This window comes from Channa argus, chromosome 1, assembly GCF_033026475.1.
Source record: "Channa argus isolate prfri chromosome 1, Channa argus male v1.0, whole genome shotgun sequence".
NCBI lineage: Eukaryota > Metazoa > Chordata > Actinopteri > Anabantiformes > Channidae > Channa > Channa argus.
Window position 1 is genome coordinate 28,681,151 of NC_090197.1, and position 18,331 is coordinate 28,699,481.

Genomic DNA, 18,331 nt, shown 5'->3' on the forward strand with positions numbered 1-18,331 from the left:
ACGTCTGTCCATTTTTATTCCTGAAGTCACAGCCTGGTCACTCAACACACAGATGGGAACGTAAACATTCAATTACATGCACGAAAAAGAAAAATGACCAAGACTGTGGCCTTGCGGTTTTATCCTGTGACGAGGAAAATAAATGTAAAGAAAACACGAGCTGGAGGTAAAATATCAGGACAGACCACTTGGCTGGCTGAGGATCTAATGTTGGCAACTTGCTACATGATCCCAGTCACCATCTGACCCCATTTTCCCCCTCATTTTGTAAGTCCCTGTCCCTTATCAGGCCCGAGAACTGCATTTGATCAGAAAACACACAAATAAGAGGAAGAGGGTAAGCTCACAAAGTGCAATGGTTTTTATAGCTCAGATTTTGTGGGCTGGATAAAAATGCACATCATGAATCAGATGGTTTTAAAATGTTCTTTCTTCCTCACACATGTGCTCATCAGAAAAAACTACTTAAATTCTGCTCTAACATAAGCATCATTCAACTCAGTTTGATCGGTTTCGGCCACATGAATGAAAACCATCTTCAAAGATTCCCCCAAAGAGAGAAAATAACTCTTTGAACAACATGATGGCAGGTCACCCTCTGCCTGACCTCATCACTGTAATCTCAGGACCCCAGTCTTTAGTGGTGTGACCACGGGCTGACCCTGATCTGCCCTCCCCGTAGCCTAGCTGGGCAAAGTTGTGCCACAATGATCTACTAATAGCTGATGGTTATAAATGAATGTGTCATGATTAAAATGTAAGTTCACAACACACTGGGTTTGTGTTTGTGCCAGTGGAATTTCACATGTTTGAGACCCAAGGTGACAGTCGACAAATGGGGACAAAGACATGAAAGGCTTGATTTCCCGTTCGGAATCATAGGTTGGGGTGTTCAAGCCAATGCTGTGCACACTTGAGAAAGCAGATAGGAATGACAGCATTATTTCAGCAAGCACTTGCATTTACATTCACATGCCACTGCCTAGAAGCAGTGGGTAGTAAGTCAGAGAATGTTGTTTTGAAGCATGTTTTCTGAACCTTACGTAGTAAGAACTCACCTTTTCATTCCTTTTAAATCTCTCTTTCCAGAATCGGGTTGTCGTTCAGCTGTCCCTCTCCCCAATAAGGGTTTCAGGCTCCTCCTATAGAATCCCCAAGACATTACCAGGCCAGGTGAGTGACAGTATCTCTCAAGTCTCTACAGTAGCACAGAGTCTCCCATTCCAAAAGTCCAGATAAGAAGATCAGTTTCATGCTTAATGTTACTGTCACTTATGAACAAGAGCCCAAGATCTTAAGATTCCTTCTTTCACAGTGGCCAGCCACTTACGCCCAACTCGGAGGGAACAATCATTTTCCATTTACCAGCAAGAGCCACAGCCTAAAGACGGAATTTATACCAAAATCATTGTGTGGAACATCTTATTGTAACCCAAACCAATGTCTTTTCCTGAAGTTATTTTGCACGTCAGGACATCAGGTCAGAATATAATATAGCATATAATACACAATATATTCATTTAGAGGATTTGGGGCAAACTTCATTTATTGGAAACTATTTTTTCTTCCATATGATCTTCCTGGAACTGTTTCAGCAACATGTGTAGTTGAAAATTTCTCCAGCTGTGTGTTGCTGCTTAATTTACTGACATCTTTGTCCAAATATCTAATTTGTTCTTATTTCCAATGTGGCCAAAGTCCAGGTCCCCTGCTTGTGGAGAATTGGTGTGTAGTGTGTTCTGGGCCTCAGCTTCAGTCTGTAACAGGTAGAAACTCTGGTCCACAGTGGGAGCTAGTGAGTCTGCTACGTTTTTTTCTTTGTCGTGTTGGCATAATGCACAGCATGGACAGTTTGTTGTATTGTCCTGTGTTATTTTGTGTCCTCTCTCTGGTTCCCATGCACTGTCCCATCAGCTGACCGGTCGCTGACCTGTGCAGCCGGCGGCACTGGAGTGAACTTGGGTTCAAAGCGTCGCCAAGTTCACAGTGACTGAGCGTCCATCAGATAACGACCTTGGCAGAGCTACGGGGCCATGCAGCGGACATAATTTGGCCGGCCTGTTTGTGTCCCATTAATTTTCTGCCACATAACTTCACCTTATTCTCTGCCTGTCAATGAGGGCGGTCAGGTGGAGGGTAGAAATGCCTGGTGATCTAAACGGTGACCTTCAACTGGGACTGGGATTGTTAAGTGGGATTGTTAAGATACATGGGGGAAATGGGGAAATCCAATCTGACTGAGCCTTAGCTATTTCGCAAAGAAGAATGGGCAAAAGTTTCACTTTAGATATGCAAAGCTGGTAGAGATATACTCCAAAAGACCTGCAATTGAAGCAAAAGGTGGTTCTACAAAATAATTGACACAGGGGGTGGAATACAAATGCACAGACATTTATCATTTTCTTTTCCCTTCACATTTATGTACCACTTTGTGTTGTTCTATCACATAAAAGCCCAATGAAATATATTTACATTTGTTGTTGTCATGTCAAGGGGTATGAATACTTTTGCAAGGCACTGTATAGTAAATTGTCAACTGTGCCAATCTGGCCCAACAGCTTTTCTGTTGGAAAGACATGGCCCTCATTCTGTCCTCTGCGAAGGCAGACTTGAAAAGAAGTGCTGCCAACCCACATCAGAAATTAAAAGGGTTTATACACCAATCAGGCATAACATTATGACCACCTATGTAATTGAATCCCATCCAATACAGTGGCTCTGCCATAAATTCTACTTTTAAAGGGTTAGAATTTCTCAGTTTTAGGGTGAAACTGTCAAGAAAGGTGATAGTTATACTATGTGGGTAGAAGAGTCTTACTGGAGTGGTACCTGTTCTTACCGTGCACTCCAGTACAACTCCACCACTCACTTTGACCTCAATAATAAACAGAGTATTGGCATTTTTTGCAACATATTCTAGTACTTCATGAATGAAAGCTTTCAAATGTAGCACAACGTCCTAGGTTTTCTTGTCCATGTTGGAATCAATACATGAAAAACTCTGAACACAGTTTTTTTGCTTTACAATCTTCTATTTTACTCTTTACATCAACTGTACAGCAGCTACACTGATACACTTAGTGAATGCATAAAGAGGACAAATATATACAGACGCCTTAAAGCAAAGAAAGTGCTACCTCCTTCCACAAATCAATCTTTACAGAACATTTCACAGCGCGTCTTTTAGGCTTCAACACCTAGAAAGACCAATAATAATAAAATTAATAAGCTGACTCTTACTATATGCTGCTCTAAATAAAGTTCTCTAGGTTCCAGCATTGAAACATTGTTTTATGGAGAGCTCTTTACATTACAGGTTAGTGTCTAACTATTAATAATTACAGCAAATATGTTATAGATAGAGCAAAAGGAGATACATAAATACAGCTTATTCATAATGCTACTTCATTTGATACACAAATATTAGCAATGTTAAGAATATAAATCACATTCACAATAAAAAAAATTAAATAAAATTTAATGGTTCGAATGTATTTTCACCTTGATGTGAGAGCTTGAGGGTAGTTGCTGTTTATGGGATTTGTTAGAAATCAAGTGCAGCTTCCATCGGTAGCAGTGTGTCTTTAATGGTGGAGATTACTGCAAAACATGAAAACTGATATGACCAGACATGAGTCCAATCTGTCCCCAGTCCAACATTGCTCTGGAAATATTGTATTAGCTTCTAATAAACTCTGTCATCCGGTGCATTATTCAGAAACAGTTCAGAAAGGAAAAACCAGGACATAAGATGCAAAGAAACTATTGAAGGGTAGAACAACAAAAGACTTAAAAGTCTATAAAGGATAGAGATAGACAGAAAAGTACAAAACATAAAAGTCAGCAGGATTTTATCATCTATAACCCAGTTTGTGTGAGCCTGTCTTTCAAACCAGGGGTTGGCATTGCACATTTGTCCCTGGACTGGATGTTTTGGAAAGCTCCTTTTATCTAGCTGTATTGTAGGTCCCTGGTTTTCAGTGTGTAGCATGCACCTGAGGTCAGTTCACTAGGCACTTAGTGTATGCAGGTCAAACTGAGATTCTGCAGCTGAACTTGCGTTCTCTCTCATTGATGCAAACTTTATCTTGATCTACAAATTAACATGCATTTGTAAACTCCAGCGAGTAAATAGAAAATTAAACAGCTCATAATGTTTTATTCTCTATGCTATTTGTCCATGGAAATAACACCAAACTACACTCCATCCAGGGGGCATTTCAGCAGTGCAAACCAAGATCTCCAGTTTGAAAATAAAAGGCCACAGACTCACTTTTCTTACTCGTGTGCATAACTTAAAATGCATGTAAAGTGATTCCTAAGCTTTGAATCAGGCCACTGGGGAGATAATGAAGTACTCCACACTAGACAATGTCAACCCTGTCATAATGATCGTGGAAAAGAAAACAGGCCTGAACTGGACTATCAGGACCAGCAGGGTGGTTAGTGGTTCTATTTTCCCGAAGAAGATTGAATTTTAAATTGGCTCTTGGAAGAGTTTTTTTGGAAAGTTTGATTTTATATTCTTGGGTGGTTGTAGGTGAAATGCACATGCAGCCCATTAACTGGGTGCACTATCGGCACTGTCTGCATCTTGGGAAAGTCCTCTGTGGCCAGAGTCCATTTGCAAGTCCCAATCAGCTCCACAGCTAGAGTTTTAAGGATAATCTGTGCCAGTTCTTTCCCTATGCAGCTCCGCACGCCGCCGCCGAACGGCACATAGCTGAACCGGGCCAAACGATTCTCCTCTCGATCTGGGCCGAAGCGGTCTGGGTCAAACAGCTCTGGACTCTGAAAGACTGCTGCTGTCTCATGGGTGTCTCGGATGCTGTACATTACACTCCAGCCTTTGGGGATCTGGTAACCCTTTAAGATGATAGAAATAATATGAAATTGAATGAAGTATTATTTTTACCTTAAAATCGTTTTTCATATTTATTCAAATATTTTAACATCTCGACCAGCTCTAGTGCTTTATTGCTTATGAACTGTATATTTCCCTTAGAAATAAATATCAGAATTCAGAAGACATTAACAGTAGACATTTAAGGTCACTTAAGGACCAATGCTTAATAAATGTTTATTAAGTGCACCTCTCATTAATCGGTGAAGTTGGAAAGGTGAGTTTACCGCCCTCACAAATGACTTAATTTGTCATTATCAGACAGTGGAATCACTACAGGGACAAGTCGTGCAGTTACTTATTGCACATTTACATTTAAAGAAACAAACAGTAGCAGGACCAGGACTTACAGTTGCAAACACATTTAAGTCGCCCTCTACAGGCAAAGATAGTAACAGCCTCAGCAATGTGCGCCATCTGCAGGCAATTGTTTGTTTTTCGTGCAGACCTCCAGTTAAAAGACACTGGCTGTTAGGTTTGTGCAAAAGCAACACATTATAGTGTGAAAATCAGGTAAAGCTAAGAAAGACAAACTGTAACATTTCACCATTCCTTCTGGGTTACAGGGAATTCAAAATATCTTGGTACACTTCAATCTGTGTAAATAGTTTTTAAGAACTCCAACAGAAGGAGATAACTGAGTTTTAAAGCAATTTTTTTTAAAAAAACCTACCCAAACCTTTAAGCTTATATAAAATCTGCCTTTAACTTGAACTTACGTCTAATTCAAATGTCTGCAGGGCAGTCCGGTAACCACCAGAGACTGGTGGCAGGAAGCGGAGCACCTCCTTGACAACACAGTCGATGTAACGAAGTTGGCTCAGTTTGTCCAGGCTCAGGTACGGTAAATAAGACTCGGACCGGGGAAAAGCATCCTCCTCGTTGTGACTCTGACACTCTCCATTCAACAGGCAGGTAGTTTCTGTGATGGCAGCCTCCTCCTCTTTCTCCATGGTGACACCAGATTGGCTGTGAAATTCGTAGCCAAGGCCCTTTGATTCCAGCTCAATTCTGGCATTCTCCACCACCACCGGGTGGCGAAGAAGCTGCAGAACCATTGATGTGGAGGCGCTAGCTGTTGTAGAGTGAGCAGCAAAGATCAGCTCTACTGCTGTCTCCTGCAAAAAGCAAAGTGGAAAGATGGAGGGTTATGTATTCTACCGATGTGAATGAACTTTAATTTCCAAGTCCAAGTCATATCTTCATTTCAGTACCTTGAGCTCCTGGATGCTGAGCTGCTGGCCATACTCTTTGGCACTGGACAGCATATAGTCCAAGGCATCGTGATAATCCCCCTCCATCTGCTGCCGCTCCGTCTTTTCCTGAATTAATTTCTCCATGTTAGCGTGCAAAATTTCTCTGGCTTTTATTCCCTGCAGCGGGAAGAAAATAATAATTATAAATGTACGATAAGTTTGAGAGGAACTGGTCTGTTGAGCCTTTCTATTAGGTAGTTTCTAAACCGTGCTTATTCTTTTTGTGAAAACAAGTGACAATGAATATAAATTGACATCTTTGATTATCTTTATCATCTGAATCACCTTACGAAGGCCACTGAATGGCGCATCTATGGGGAGCGAGAAGAGGTTGTTCATCAGCTGCTCAAAGATCTGAGCCAGGTAAACCACACGCTCCTCCTCCAGCTGCAGACCTAGCAGGACCCTGATGGCAATGCGGAATGTCAGGGACTTGGCGGCGCTGTAAACGTCAATGGCGCACGGCTCCGAGCACCACTTGGCGATTTCAGACTTGATGACGTCCTGCAGCCGTGGAAGGTAGGACTCGAGAGCCCCCCGGCTAAACACTTTAGCCAGGATCTTGAGAGGGTTAAGGAAACAAAGAGTCGTAAAAAGTTATTACCTGGTACACGGAAGGGCAACACCTCTCAGTAAATAGTCCCTAAAAGGGAAAACAGGGTGGAGTCACTCAGGACTGGGTAGTTAAAGTCAGGATGCACTGTAGGTAAGGTTAGCTGAGGTGACTTTATTGCCATTATAACAAAGAATTACAAGATTTTGACTTAGTGAGCTCACAGAAAGATTTTTTTCAATATTTCCCTCAATGTTCCCAGCATTCCCAGGAGTTTCTTTAATAATTTAACTATACCTTAGGCTTCATGTAATGGGTTCCTGTAGAACTTTTAAAGAGTTTACACTTTCCCAGGTTTGTAAAGTTAATGGTTTTGTAAACTTCAGAAAAAGTCTGCAATGGCAAGTGTGGTTGACATGTCATTTAAATTTGTTTGAGTTTTGAATCTTTGACGCTTTTGTGCGAGTCACCTGAAACAGTAGCCAGATTTCCATTCACATTTCAACAGAATTTCTTGAAGCTCAGCAAAATAAATGTAAAATAATTTGTGTGTCATCTACCATAATGCAAATATTAGGACTTTTTCATTAGGGTGGCACATGGAAAATTATTTAAAAGGGTTTTAAATCCAAAGGTTTTTTGGGTTTTACTATACATATTAATAGTGTATAGTGTGTTTTTAACGTGTGTTTTCAGTGTCACAAATGTCAAATAGGAACGAATGTACCATTTCTAACTCCAAATAAACAGTTTGAGAACTCTATCCTTTGCAGGGATAATCTGCCTGGTTGCAAGTGCTACAAATTTTTATTGGGAGAAAATAAATGAAACCAGCTCAAATGTACTTAATTAAATGTTTCCTGTTTATAATGAGAGTGATTTGCTCAGTTTTCATTGTGCTGAAAGTGCTACAGCAGTTACCTACACTCTGGCAGAGGGTGGCACCTGGGCTAGCTAATGTGATATTCAGGGTGGACAGTGCCACCCCAGGCCCCCTCTGGCCCCGCCCCTGGCTGGTTCATTAGGATAAAAAGCTGTAGAAGATCATTTTCCAGTAAAGTGCAACTGACAGTATAAAAAGAGACAGCCATTGTTTCTCGTGTCTACCTACACACAGAAAAAAATTGGTTCTTAAATGGTTTTCAGAAGCCTGCATGCTTCTTTGAAAATCCACGCAGGCTTAAAGAACCATTTTTGTTGCTCATTGGTTCTTTTGCTTCTACAAATGGTTCTTTGAGGCACTTTTAAGGGTTCTTTAGTGAACCACTGACAAAAATGGTTCTTCAAAGAACCATCTTCTAAAAGGTTCTTGTGGAACTAAAATGGTTCTTCTATGGCATCAGTCTCAAGAACTATATTTGGTTCCAGTTAGCACCTTTATTTTTCTGTGTGTAGTTTCATTAACCCGTCCTTACTTTTCTCTTCTTCTTGTGGAGGTCTCCGATGGAGTTGACCAAGGTGTTGGGACCCAGGATGATGCGGGTGCTCTTGGGCCACTGTGTGCACACCAGGCTGTGCTCACCCAGCAGGATCTTGCGAATGTTTTCGGCACCTGTAACCCGGATGACGGGTTTCCCGAGGAGGTGGGTCTTAAACACGTTACCATGACGCTCTCTTCTGGAGATGTGGAAGTTGGATCCCTGAGTGTAAAGACATTTGAATAACAAGTTGGCCATGTGTTGAGCAACAAAACAATATGTGGGTGAAGAAGTTCCAGATCTGGTCTGTTTGTTTGCTGGAGACAGTTGTACTTCATTCATTCATCCATGTATTCATACCTCTCCACTCAGTCACCTGATTTCCCACACCCACCTGCTCACCTGTTCCACATTCCCTCATTAGTCACCTACTTTAATACACCATCCACTCCCACTTGCCCTCCGCTAGATTGCCTGTCATGCCAAGTCAGCCTTTTTGGTTCTTGCTTTTACTTTCCGTCTTTTGCCTGCTCCCTTTGCGCTGTGTGCCTGGTAACTACTGGTGTAACAAATGAACGTCTACGTATTTTGGCCATGTGACACAGTTACAGTATCTTCACCTTTCTTCATCTAATGCCCCACTTCTGCTGTGGCCACACAAATATTTTAAGCTGCAAAAGGAGGACGCGTTACGCTTACGCTTTAGTGACGCACTGACAGACATTACTGCGCATCGGAGGTTTAGTTGCAAGTTGATGGGAGAGGGAGAGAAAGGAAGGTGGGAGAATTGGACAGAAAAGGTCTCTTTTCCACCATAGGAAGGAATTCCTCCGAGCAACAAGCCCACACATCAGAATTCAGAGCATATGAGGCTAGAATAGATAAGGAACTGGACACACTTACCTGGAACAGCCAGTGGAAAGTCTCCCCGACCAGTGGCCAGCCCATGGAGCCGTTCGGAAGCGGCAAACTGCAATCTTTGTCCCGCGTCAGGCTCCAGCGGAGGCTCCACAGCTGCCGGGTCAGCGCCAGCAGGAAGAGAGCGGACAACACCGAAGTGAGCGCAGTGGCCAGGGCCGACAGCACCCCGAACTGTGCCCACAGAAACATCTCCTCTCAGCTGGTCCACTTCCAGCATCCACCTGTGTCTGTGCGTAAAGGCGCTTCTGTCCCGTTTGAATGTCTGTCAGCCAGCGGCGCTTAAAGCCTCTGTTCACTGTTTTCCTTCTCTTTCTCTTCACCGTTAAATCTGTCCAGATAAAAGTAAAAGCGTGTTACCTCCGTGTGTTTGCTTTCAGCTACACCCGCACAAACCGAGAGAGGGTGAAGAGAATAAAAATGTTGGAGCTGAGCTGATGACCGTTATCACACAGGCTCGTTCCACAGCTTGTTTACATTTTTGAAGTGATGGTGGGTCACAGAGTCCTTTCTGAAATAATTATGCATGTTCACCTTTTTCAACTAAAGGTTTTGGTACAGTTTCGCCTCTAGAAGAACTAAAACAGTCATTAGGTGGATGGCTGAGAAAGCGCAGACTCACATCTGAGTCTGGATGACCTACATGAGAAACGTGCTTCTCTGCTGTGAGGGAAATCCCTTCAGAATGAGGAGTAGCTGTCAACTATTCCAAATAGTTTTACAGGTTTACATGCGCCGGCTTGTCTATTAGGTTCTGCACCTTTTTATAGGTACAGTCCATTGCCCCCCCCACCCCGGCGCTAGAAGTGAACCATGAGGAGCAGGGTGAACAACGAGATGAGCGCAGAAAAAGTTGAAGGTACTCACTAGTGATTTTTTTCCAGGTGATGGTGTAACAGGAGCTTTCTGTCCCCAAAGACACCGGGCGGAACGTCGAAAGTGCTTTTCCTACGGCTCCGAGAGAAATCTCTGTAGGTTTGAGGCAAGTTCCTCTTTCTCGCCTCCTCTGACTGCTACGGGGGGGGGGGGGGTTAAAGAAGGAGCTGCACGGTGTGATCCACCTTCAGAGGATGACGTTGGTCTGAATATGTTAAAGAGGCTCGTTCATTCACGACAGCCAAAGTTTGGAGACCAGAGTGGAGAGACAGTAGAAAGAGAGACAGTAGAAAGAGAGAGAGAGGGGGGGGTGTCAAAACTGCCCTCAGCTGTATTTTAGTTTATTAGTTCAATTTGCACAAACAAATAAGAGGTTTTCAAAATATTAATCATTGCTGCTTTTTGTTTAGTTTTATTAAATGTATTTTTATTTTATTTTATTTTATTGTATGACACGAATTAAAAACCGCAATTAAACAGAAGATGAGACGTCAGGTTTGTCTTTTTTTCTTTTGGTTTTGTCTGTGTTATTTGTAACGAGGAGTTTGTCCAAAACCTCCAATAGAGGATATTATTATTATTATTATTATTATTATTATTATTATTATTGTTGTTGTTGTTGTTGTTGTTGTTGTTATTTTTATTGTAGTAGTATACTTTGGTCAGTCTTACCCATCGTGGCCTGCAGAGTTTAGAATAAATTACATTTTTACACGGAAACAGACCTAATTCAGATGTGCGCATAAAAACTGCTCTGGGTCTGAGCTTGAGGAGTACCAGGTCGGCAAGTATTATTTTTTTTATACATTTTTATTTAAATGATGTCTTTAAGTGGAGCGGACATGGCCGTGGGTTCCCAAACATCTGCACACTGTTCATGTGCTCGATGTTTTTTTTGTTTGTTTGTTTGTTTGTTTATGATGAAACGTTTGTTGATGATTTGTGAAAAAAAACTTAAATTGTTTCAGCAGCTTAATTCAGTTCCCAACCAAAATGACAATTTTCTACTTTGTGAAGTTCGAGCTAATTAAAATTGGGATCATCACACCTGGATCTGTAAAGTCGGAAGCGTCTCTGTATTTGTAGCTACACGGCTGAATCAGATGCGGCCGAGCAACAGACTGATGAAACGCGGTCACACTCCTGGTTTTCACCCAGTTTATTAAAAACATAACTCATCAGAAACACCGAACTACGGAACCGCGCTTTTGGCTTTGGGATTTTCTGCCATTTACAAAAATCACATTTAGCCACAGTTTTTCCCCAGTAGCACTGCAGAGGAGACAGGTCCCGAAGAAAGATTAATAAAACAAAAAACCCTGAAAACGCCACAAATACAAAGCAAAGCATCCAATTTATTACCATTTTAATAAGCTCACTGACAGACATCTGTAAATTATAATAATTTTATAAAGAGATCAAATTCTCTTTTTGTTTTTCTTTGCTCCTTCATGTAAGATCCTGATGATTAAAAAGCTTCTTATTATAGCTTCATATTCATATTACACACAGGTGTAAATCTGCAGCTGACATTCAATAAGTGTGAACTCTGGGGAAATTCCCCAAATCCATAAATCACACATGAAAATAAGTGTTTTGGGGGGGGGGGAAATCTCTTTATCATCTAAAGAGGAGTTTGTTATTGGCAGAAGGAAATCAGTTTTTTGAAATAAAAAATCCGAAGATGAATAGTGGTTTATTATTATTATTATTATCATTACTATTATTATTATTATTATTAATGTTATTATATCATCATTATTATTGTTATTATTATTATTATTATTATTATTATTATTATTATTATTATTATTATTATTATTATTATTATAAATTTATTAATTAGAAGTTTGAATTTGAAATTGTGGCTCTGTCTTTTAGTAAATGCAAAATATTAGTAAATAATTAGACTGACTGTGATTTGTCCTCATAGGAGAGGAGGATATAAATGTTTTATTTTGAACATCACTCTTTAGATTTAAATTTGCACTGTAGATCACAACCAGTATTTAGAGCAGACGGATATTTCTGCCTTAATTTTTTACATTTAGTAATAATCAAAAACAAAATGTACTGGGAGCATAAACCTAAATAAAATGAATTTGATTTGTCTGATTTGACTGGAGATAAATGAAGGTTTTCAGTATGTTTCATCAGGAATTTATTTCACTTTCGTCTAAAACCAGACAGTATTTTATGACCGTTTTCATGACAGATTGGCACTTTGCACATGAACTGTCTGCTTGAAGTTAACTGAGAAAGTGAGTTTTATGATCTTTTCGCTTCAATGTACTTTGTAGTGTGGGTGAGTTGTCACTCGTGCAAACTGCTGTAATTGGAACATGGAAATCCTGATTAAAAGTGAAGAGGTGAACAGAAAAACATATGAAACTATTCATCATGTCAACACGAGCAGTTTAGTGTTTGTGAAAATGTCCCCTGGCACTGAAAATGCAGGACTGTTCTGAATGTTCTTTTAAACTGAGTCACATTAACCAAGCAGTTCACACTACTTCATCTTTCTCCTACGGCCTGTTTTCAGCTTTTTCCCTCCTGTTTTTCTCCTCCATCCTCCCCTCTTCAGCCCCTCCTCCCCGTCCCTCCCTCTTCCCTCCTTTTTCCTTTGTGAAAAAATTCAGTTCATACTTGTGTCAGAGGGTTCCTGCCTTTCAGCTCCCATCACAGAGGGTCCGATCATTAATCACAGCAGCAGGAAGAGCAGCGTGACGTCAGGTTTTTCAGGGAATCTGGGAACATGGATTTAGGGTCTTTTAGGAGTTTTTCCCTTCCAGGCCTGCATTTAAGAAAACATTTCTATGGTAATTTTGATTAAATTAAATTAGACAATCAGCTTGTAGAGATCCAAAACTTGTCAAGATTTGGTGTTTGTGCATTAGAAACGCTTCCAAACAAGCAGCCTCTGCCACAGAAAGCGTGTTAAAATTGTCCTTGGCCAGAGGTTTTTTCAGCAACTTGAATTTTGACACCACATGTTCGGATGGGGAACATATTTGGGAAATAATTTGATGTGGAAAGCAGTCTTCAGAATCATAAAGTAGGAAGTGTGTGTGTGTGTGCGTGTGTGTGTGTGTGTGTGTGTGTGTGTGTGTGTGTGTGTGTGTGTGTGTGTGTGTGTGTGTGTGTGTGTGTGTGTGTGTGTGCGTGCTCTGAACTGAGGGAATCAAACAAACACACACCTGCTAAGATGCATTTCCTGTCCTGTTGTCCCATGACACCACGCGGCTCCGCTCCTGACACTTAAAGGGCCATTCCACTAATCCTAATCCCAAGCTTTTAAAAGCCTCTGTAATGGAGAGCTTCCTCCTGTGGCGCCTCGGGCCGCTTCATCCCCAGCTCGTCATTCTCCAGATCACATCTCTGGTTTCAGACGCTATGGAGACGATTCTGAGCCAAAATTATTCTGTTTACTTCAAAACAGAAACATCTGGCTGCAGGAATGAAGCCTTTTGTTGGGAAGACAGTGATGTGAAAGTTTACAAGTGAACGGTTCATGGTTTATGATACAGCAGCAGCAGCAGCACAACAACAACAACAACAACAACAACAACAACAACAACAACAACAACAGATGTATTTCAACATTCTCAGCTCCTGCAAACATACAGGTTTTCATGAAATATGTTTGGGATTTGACTAAAAATGTAACTTTCATCTTATATTTTTTAGTAATGTTTTACGATTTGCACATGCAAATTATAAATCAGCGAAATAACTTTTGTTGTATTAGATTTTTTTAATTGGATTTGTTATATTCAGCAAACTTAAAGGTTTGTACTGTGTATCTGTTGTGTGAACATTAAAGCCTCAGTTGAGGCATTAATATCAATATTAGGCTCAATATTTGATCATTGCATCATATCCACACATTGTAGCTCATCTCCAAGGAAATGCATCAGCTCTTCTGTCTGCACACGGGGGAGGCCAGAGGTGGAACTGGTCAGAAATGTGGGTGTGAACAGAATTGGGAATATTTAGCACCAGGCAAATATTAGGCTGAAATATACGAATAAAATGCATTTATCAGTTATTTACTAGAAGGCATTTTCAAACTTTTTTTAATGTGGTGCATGTATTCAGACATTTGCCCACATGTCAGTGTCAGAGCTTATTAATATCTGCTTTGATCTCTGTTTCCAATAAATAGTGTGAACAAGGAAGAGGCCGGTGGAGTTGGCTGAGTTCGGGTGGTGTTAAGTCACCAAGACCCCGCCGGGCTCCCCTTGTGCAAGTAAAAGCCAAAAGCCGAATCTTGTGTGTTATTTCACTGTTGTTGAACTGTATTTCCAGGTGTAATCAGCGCTGTTGTGGTTGTCAGAACCCAACAAAAATGTTCAGCTGAGCAGTTGCAGACGAGAGAATAAGAGACCAGTCACTTTGACATCAGTGCAGCCAGTAAATAAAAGAAGTCCGGCTCTAAAAACAGTATTAAAGATATGATTTTTAATTTGAATGAATCAAACTCTGAATATACACACTGACTTTGACACTCAGGAACCGACTTCACACTCTGACAGGTCAACTGATGCAATATGATCTTCGCAGCTGCCAGTCACCGCTGTCAGTCGCCGGAGACAAAAATATAAAAGAAAACAAGGTTTCTGTCCACTCAAAAACTGAGCTATCAAATAATTTTAATAGTTTCTCAAATTTGCATGCAGCAAGTGGAGTTAGTTTGGTTTGAGGCTGTGGCTGACTGCTGTGTTCAGTCCTGAACTAAGGAAGAAACTAACTGAACTTTGATTCAACCAGACTAAACAAGGCAGGTCTGAAAACCCTCAGAATACAAATTTTACAAACACTCAAAATACTGTATGTGAAACTTGTGATCACATGATCTGAGTCCCCTGTAATTAAAGTTCCCTAATTAACCTGATGCCAACGTAATTGGATACATGGAATCAAGCACATTTCTAAATGTGCCTTAGTTCACTTTAATTGGAACAGCTTTAAAATCTTAACTCGGCTCTCAAAACCAAATTGTCGAAAGGGCCCAAGAGGCCAAATTGTCTGAAGTTGTGGTTCATATTGGTCTTTGAATAAACAATAAAAGAAAGTAAATGGCCAAAAGATCAAGAATAAACACAAAACAAGAGAAAAACAGAGCCAAAATTATCAGAAAAATGCAAATATCCATTTATCACAAAATGACCAAAAACAAAGCATGGGGGGGGCACAGTTCCATGGGTCCAGGGGAGTTATTCTGAGACACTCCCAGTGAGCTGTGATCTGGGTAGGAAATAATTCTTCCGTCGATGTTCTGCAGTCAGCTCTCGTTATTCCTTTCAACAAGGAGGCAGACTGAAGGAGAATACCACAGCACAGACTGATGGCGACAAGTAGGAGCATGCTGGACACACACACACACACACACACACACACCCCCACACACACACACGATTAAATCCACAGACACACACGATTAAATCCACAGACACACACATGGACTTTTAGGAACACATACAGCTGATGACAAAAACTTTTTTCAGTAGAATTTGGTTTTACTACCTCCATATTTGACCTGTAAGTCTGGAGAAAGGGATTCAACGCCAAAAGTTTAGGAATCAAAAATATCATTAACCTAGTTAGAAAGATTTGGCTGATGAAATGATGTTTAAAGAACAAACCCTGGTGTGTATTTCCACTTTATCCCTGTTTATCTGCCGTCTGCACCATGTTACCTCTGACTTCCCAGCTCCTGACTGCTCACAGGTTACTATTAGAGATCCAGGACTTTACAGTTTGTCTTGTAACTCAATAAAACCTCATGTCAGCTCATGAAAAGTCCCAGTTTTATTATTTAAACATTGATGAGTCCTCCAGAAGAGCTGCTTCCTCTTCAAAGCAGAATAATTTGACTGTCTCATCATGCTGAACATCAACCCTGTGTGTGTGTTTGTGTGTGTGTGTGTGTGTGTGTGTGTGTGTGTGTGTGTGTGTGTGTGTGTGTGCAGAGAGTAGAAAGTGCTGTAATGTAAACACAGATGAACTGTGGCTGCCCGAGGCAGCACTGCACTGATGGTCTGAAAGCTTCACTTTGATCTGAGTCCTGCTGAATACGAGCGTGTGTGTCAGAGAGACGTTTGTGTGCACAAATGGCGATGTGTGATAAGACTGAAGGTTTTGTAATGTATGTTTGTGTGCTGAACTATTGTATGAATGTGCTTTGTGTGTGTAATTAGCGTAGCTGCATGCCTCTCTGGGTCACCTGTGTCTCAGGTTTGATGCAGACAGAGTGACAGGTGCTTAAAGCTGCTTCACTTGACACACAGTCATATTTAAACTGGCCTCCTGGTGTTTTGTATGCACATATCCTAAAGCCCACCACAGACCACCTTTTGACAGTTGCCTTCGCAGAAATTGCAGAATTAAACTCCCCTTTATTTAAGAGTGTGTAAAACAGAAGCAGAGTGGAGTCAAAATCACTCCACTCTGCTTCCACCCAGCCTTCCATCTGCCACGCTCCACCAAGCTCTGAACAGCCCTGCAGGTATTAGCCGTGATCAAAGTCTAATACATAAATAACTGTAAAACTGAGTGTCTCTGATTGGTTAGAAGGACGAGCTTCACTTTCTCTGGAAAGCTGATTTCTGTAATGTAAATGTCATGTAAATGGGAAATGGGAGTAGGGGATTAGGGAAACCGGCTTTCCACATGTAGATTTCAGTCAGAGAACACAGATTTCTCTGCACTGTATGTGAGTAACCAGGTTTCTAATCAGCTTTCTCCAACTGGGCATGTGCATAACAAAAGGCTGCAGACAGAAACATGCAGCTGAATGAACGTAGAGATCATTAACAGGGTGATGCCGCATCACTTTTAAAACAAAGTCTGTCGGACAGAAAATTGAACCACCACAAGTAGAAGTTTAAATAAGTCACTTTCCCCTGTGGATTTATAAATATTTTTGCATCAGCTGCATGTGTGTCCCCCTTTTTCCCTTCTCCTGTGCTGTCTCTCCGCTGAGAGACTATACAGTTAAAATCTGTGAGACAGACTTTAAAATAAGTCAGAGGTGGGGGAGAAATCTGCTGATGTGTGTATACGTGGATTTACACTAACCAGGTTTCTTCTGTGCAGGTAAACACAGTCAGTGTTTCAGGGATGAGGCTGCAGGTTCAAAACCTGCAATTATGAACCAGAAACAGCTATGTCCCCACATCAGATCTGCAACACACAGCTACACCTAAAATGGGGAGTATTAAAAGTTCTTGTGTTACCCTACATGACACTACTCCCCCGTCTGTGCTCAATTCTTTGCAATGATACTTTACTATTTGCAGAGTGTATGGAGACACTTTTACATAAATGTATTTAAATGAATCAACACACATCAACAATATCTGTGCAAGGCTTGCACACTTAACCAGAAACTGCTAATTATGTTACAGTATTTCAGCAGAGCAGACATTTGTAATGTTGGGTCTAATTGAAAGTGAAAGCTAAAGCCGATGAAGTCACCCGCTTGTTAATTTTGTCACCTCAAGTCTCCTTCAGAAAAACCCGGTGCTGAATACAAAACTGTAACGTTTCATAATTGTTCCGCTCATTAACTCACATCTCAGTTAGCCGCAATTGAAAGAGGATGAGGTCACACACATGTTACGCTTTACAATGGGTACACACACACACACACACACACACACACACACACACACACACACACACACACACACACACACAGCATTATAATTAAAATCCTGTTTAGTCAGTGTAACTGTCATACATAGATAATGACAGTGGTCTTCATCACATTATGTTAAACTCTAAATTCAATTATAAAAATTTAAACCTAAAATGTGCATTTTATTTCACATGTTTTGCAAACCAATCACAGACTTTATGGATAGTCAAAGAAAAACGTGTTCCAGAAGTAATAAATGCTCAATCAACCTTCTACCAACATTTGTAATGATGCTCATGGCTCATAGTTTCCTAAACAATGTCATTGTTTATTTGTTTTGGATTAATTGGAGGCTTAAGTTTGTGGTTGTGGGTTAAAAAGACATGAATCCATTTCCTACATGTTCAGTTCATTCTGCTCAGTTCAGTAAGTTGCTGTGTTGTGTTGCCTGTTGTTTCAACCAATCAGAATCTAACATCACGCTTCAGTCATTTTATCCATTTCTTTGTGAGTAGAAAAAGAAATGTCCACAGTTGATGAGTGATGGGCAGCAGCCCTGCAGCCAGAAGGTCACCAGCTTGACACTCCTTTGGCCGACCGGTGGGGTGCTTGTGTGGGTTTATTCTGGTTAACTCCCAAAGTCTAAAGACATGCATGTTTGGTTAATTACTGACTCTAAACTAACCACAGGTGGGAATGTGAGTGTGAATGGTTGTCTCTGCTGAACTGTCCAGGGTGTATCCCACCTTTCAGCCCCCCGATCGC

General features: G+C 40.9%; 1 protein-coding gene across 1 annotated transcript; it reads right to left on the bottom strand.

Annotated features, from left to right (window-relative positions):
- Positions 1-2,748: 2,748 nt before the first annotated feature.
- cyp26c1 (cytochrome P450, family 26, subfamily C, polypeptide 1) lies at positions 2,749-10,369 on the bottom strand. The gene is made up of 7 exons (XM_067512040.1): positions 9,916-10,369; positions 9,034-9,379; positions 8,128-8,352; positions 6,445-6,720; positions 6,118-6,276; positions 5,623-6,021; positions 2,749-4,866 (listed from the first exon to the last, which is right to left on the bottom strand). The coding sequence occupies exons 2-7, from the start codon at positions 9,238-9,240 to the stop codon at positions 4,519-4,521; spliced, it is 1,614 nt and encodes a 537-aa protein (XP_067368141.1). The 5' UTR covers positions 9,241-9,379; positions 9,916-10,369; the 3' UTR covers positions 2,749-4,518.
- Between the last annotated feature and the right edge of the window lie 7,962 nt (positions 10,370-18,331).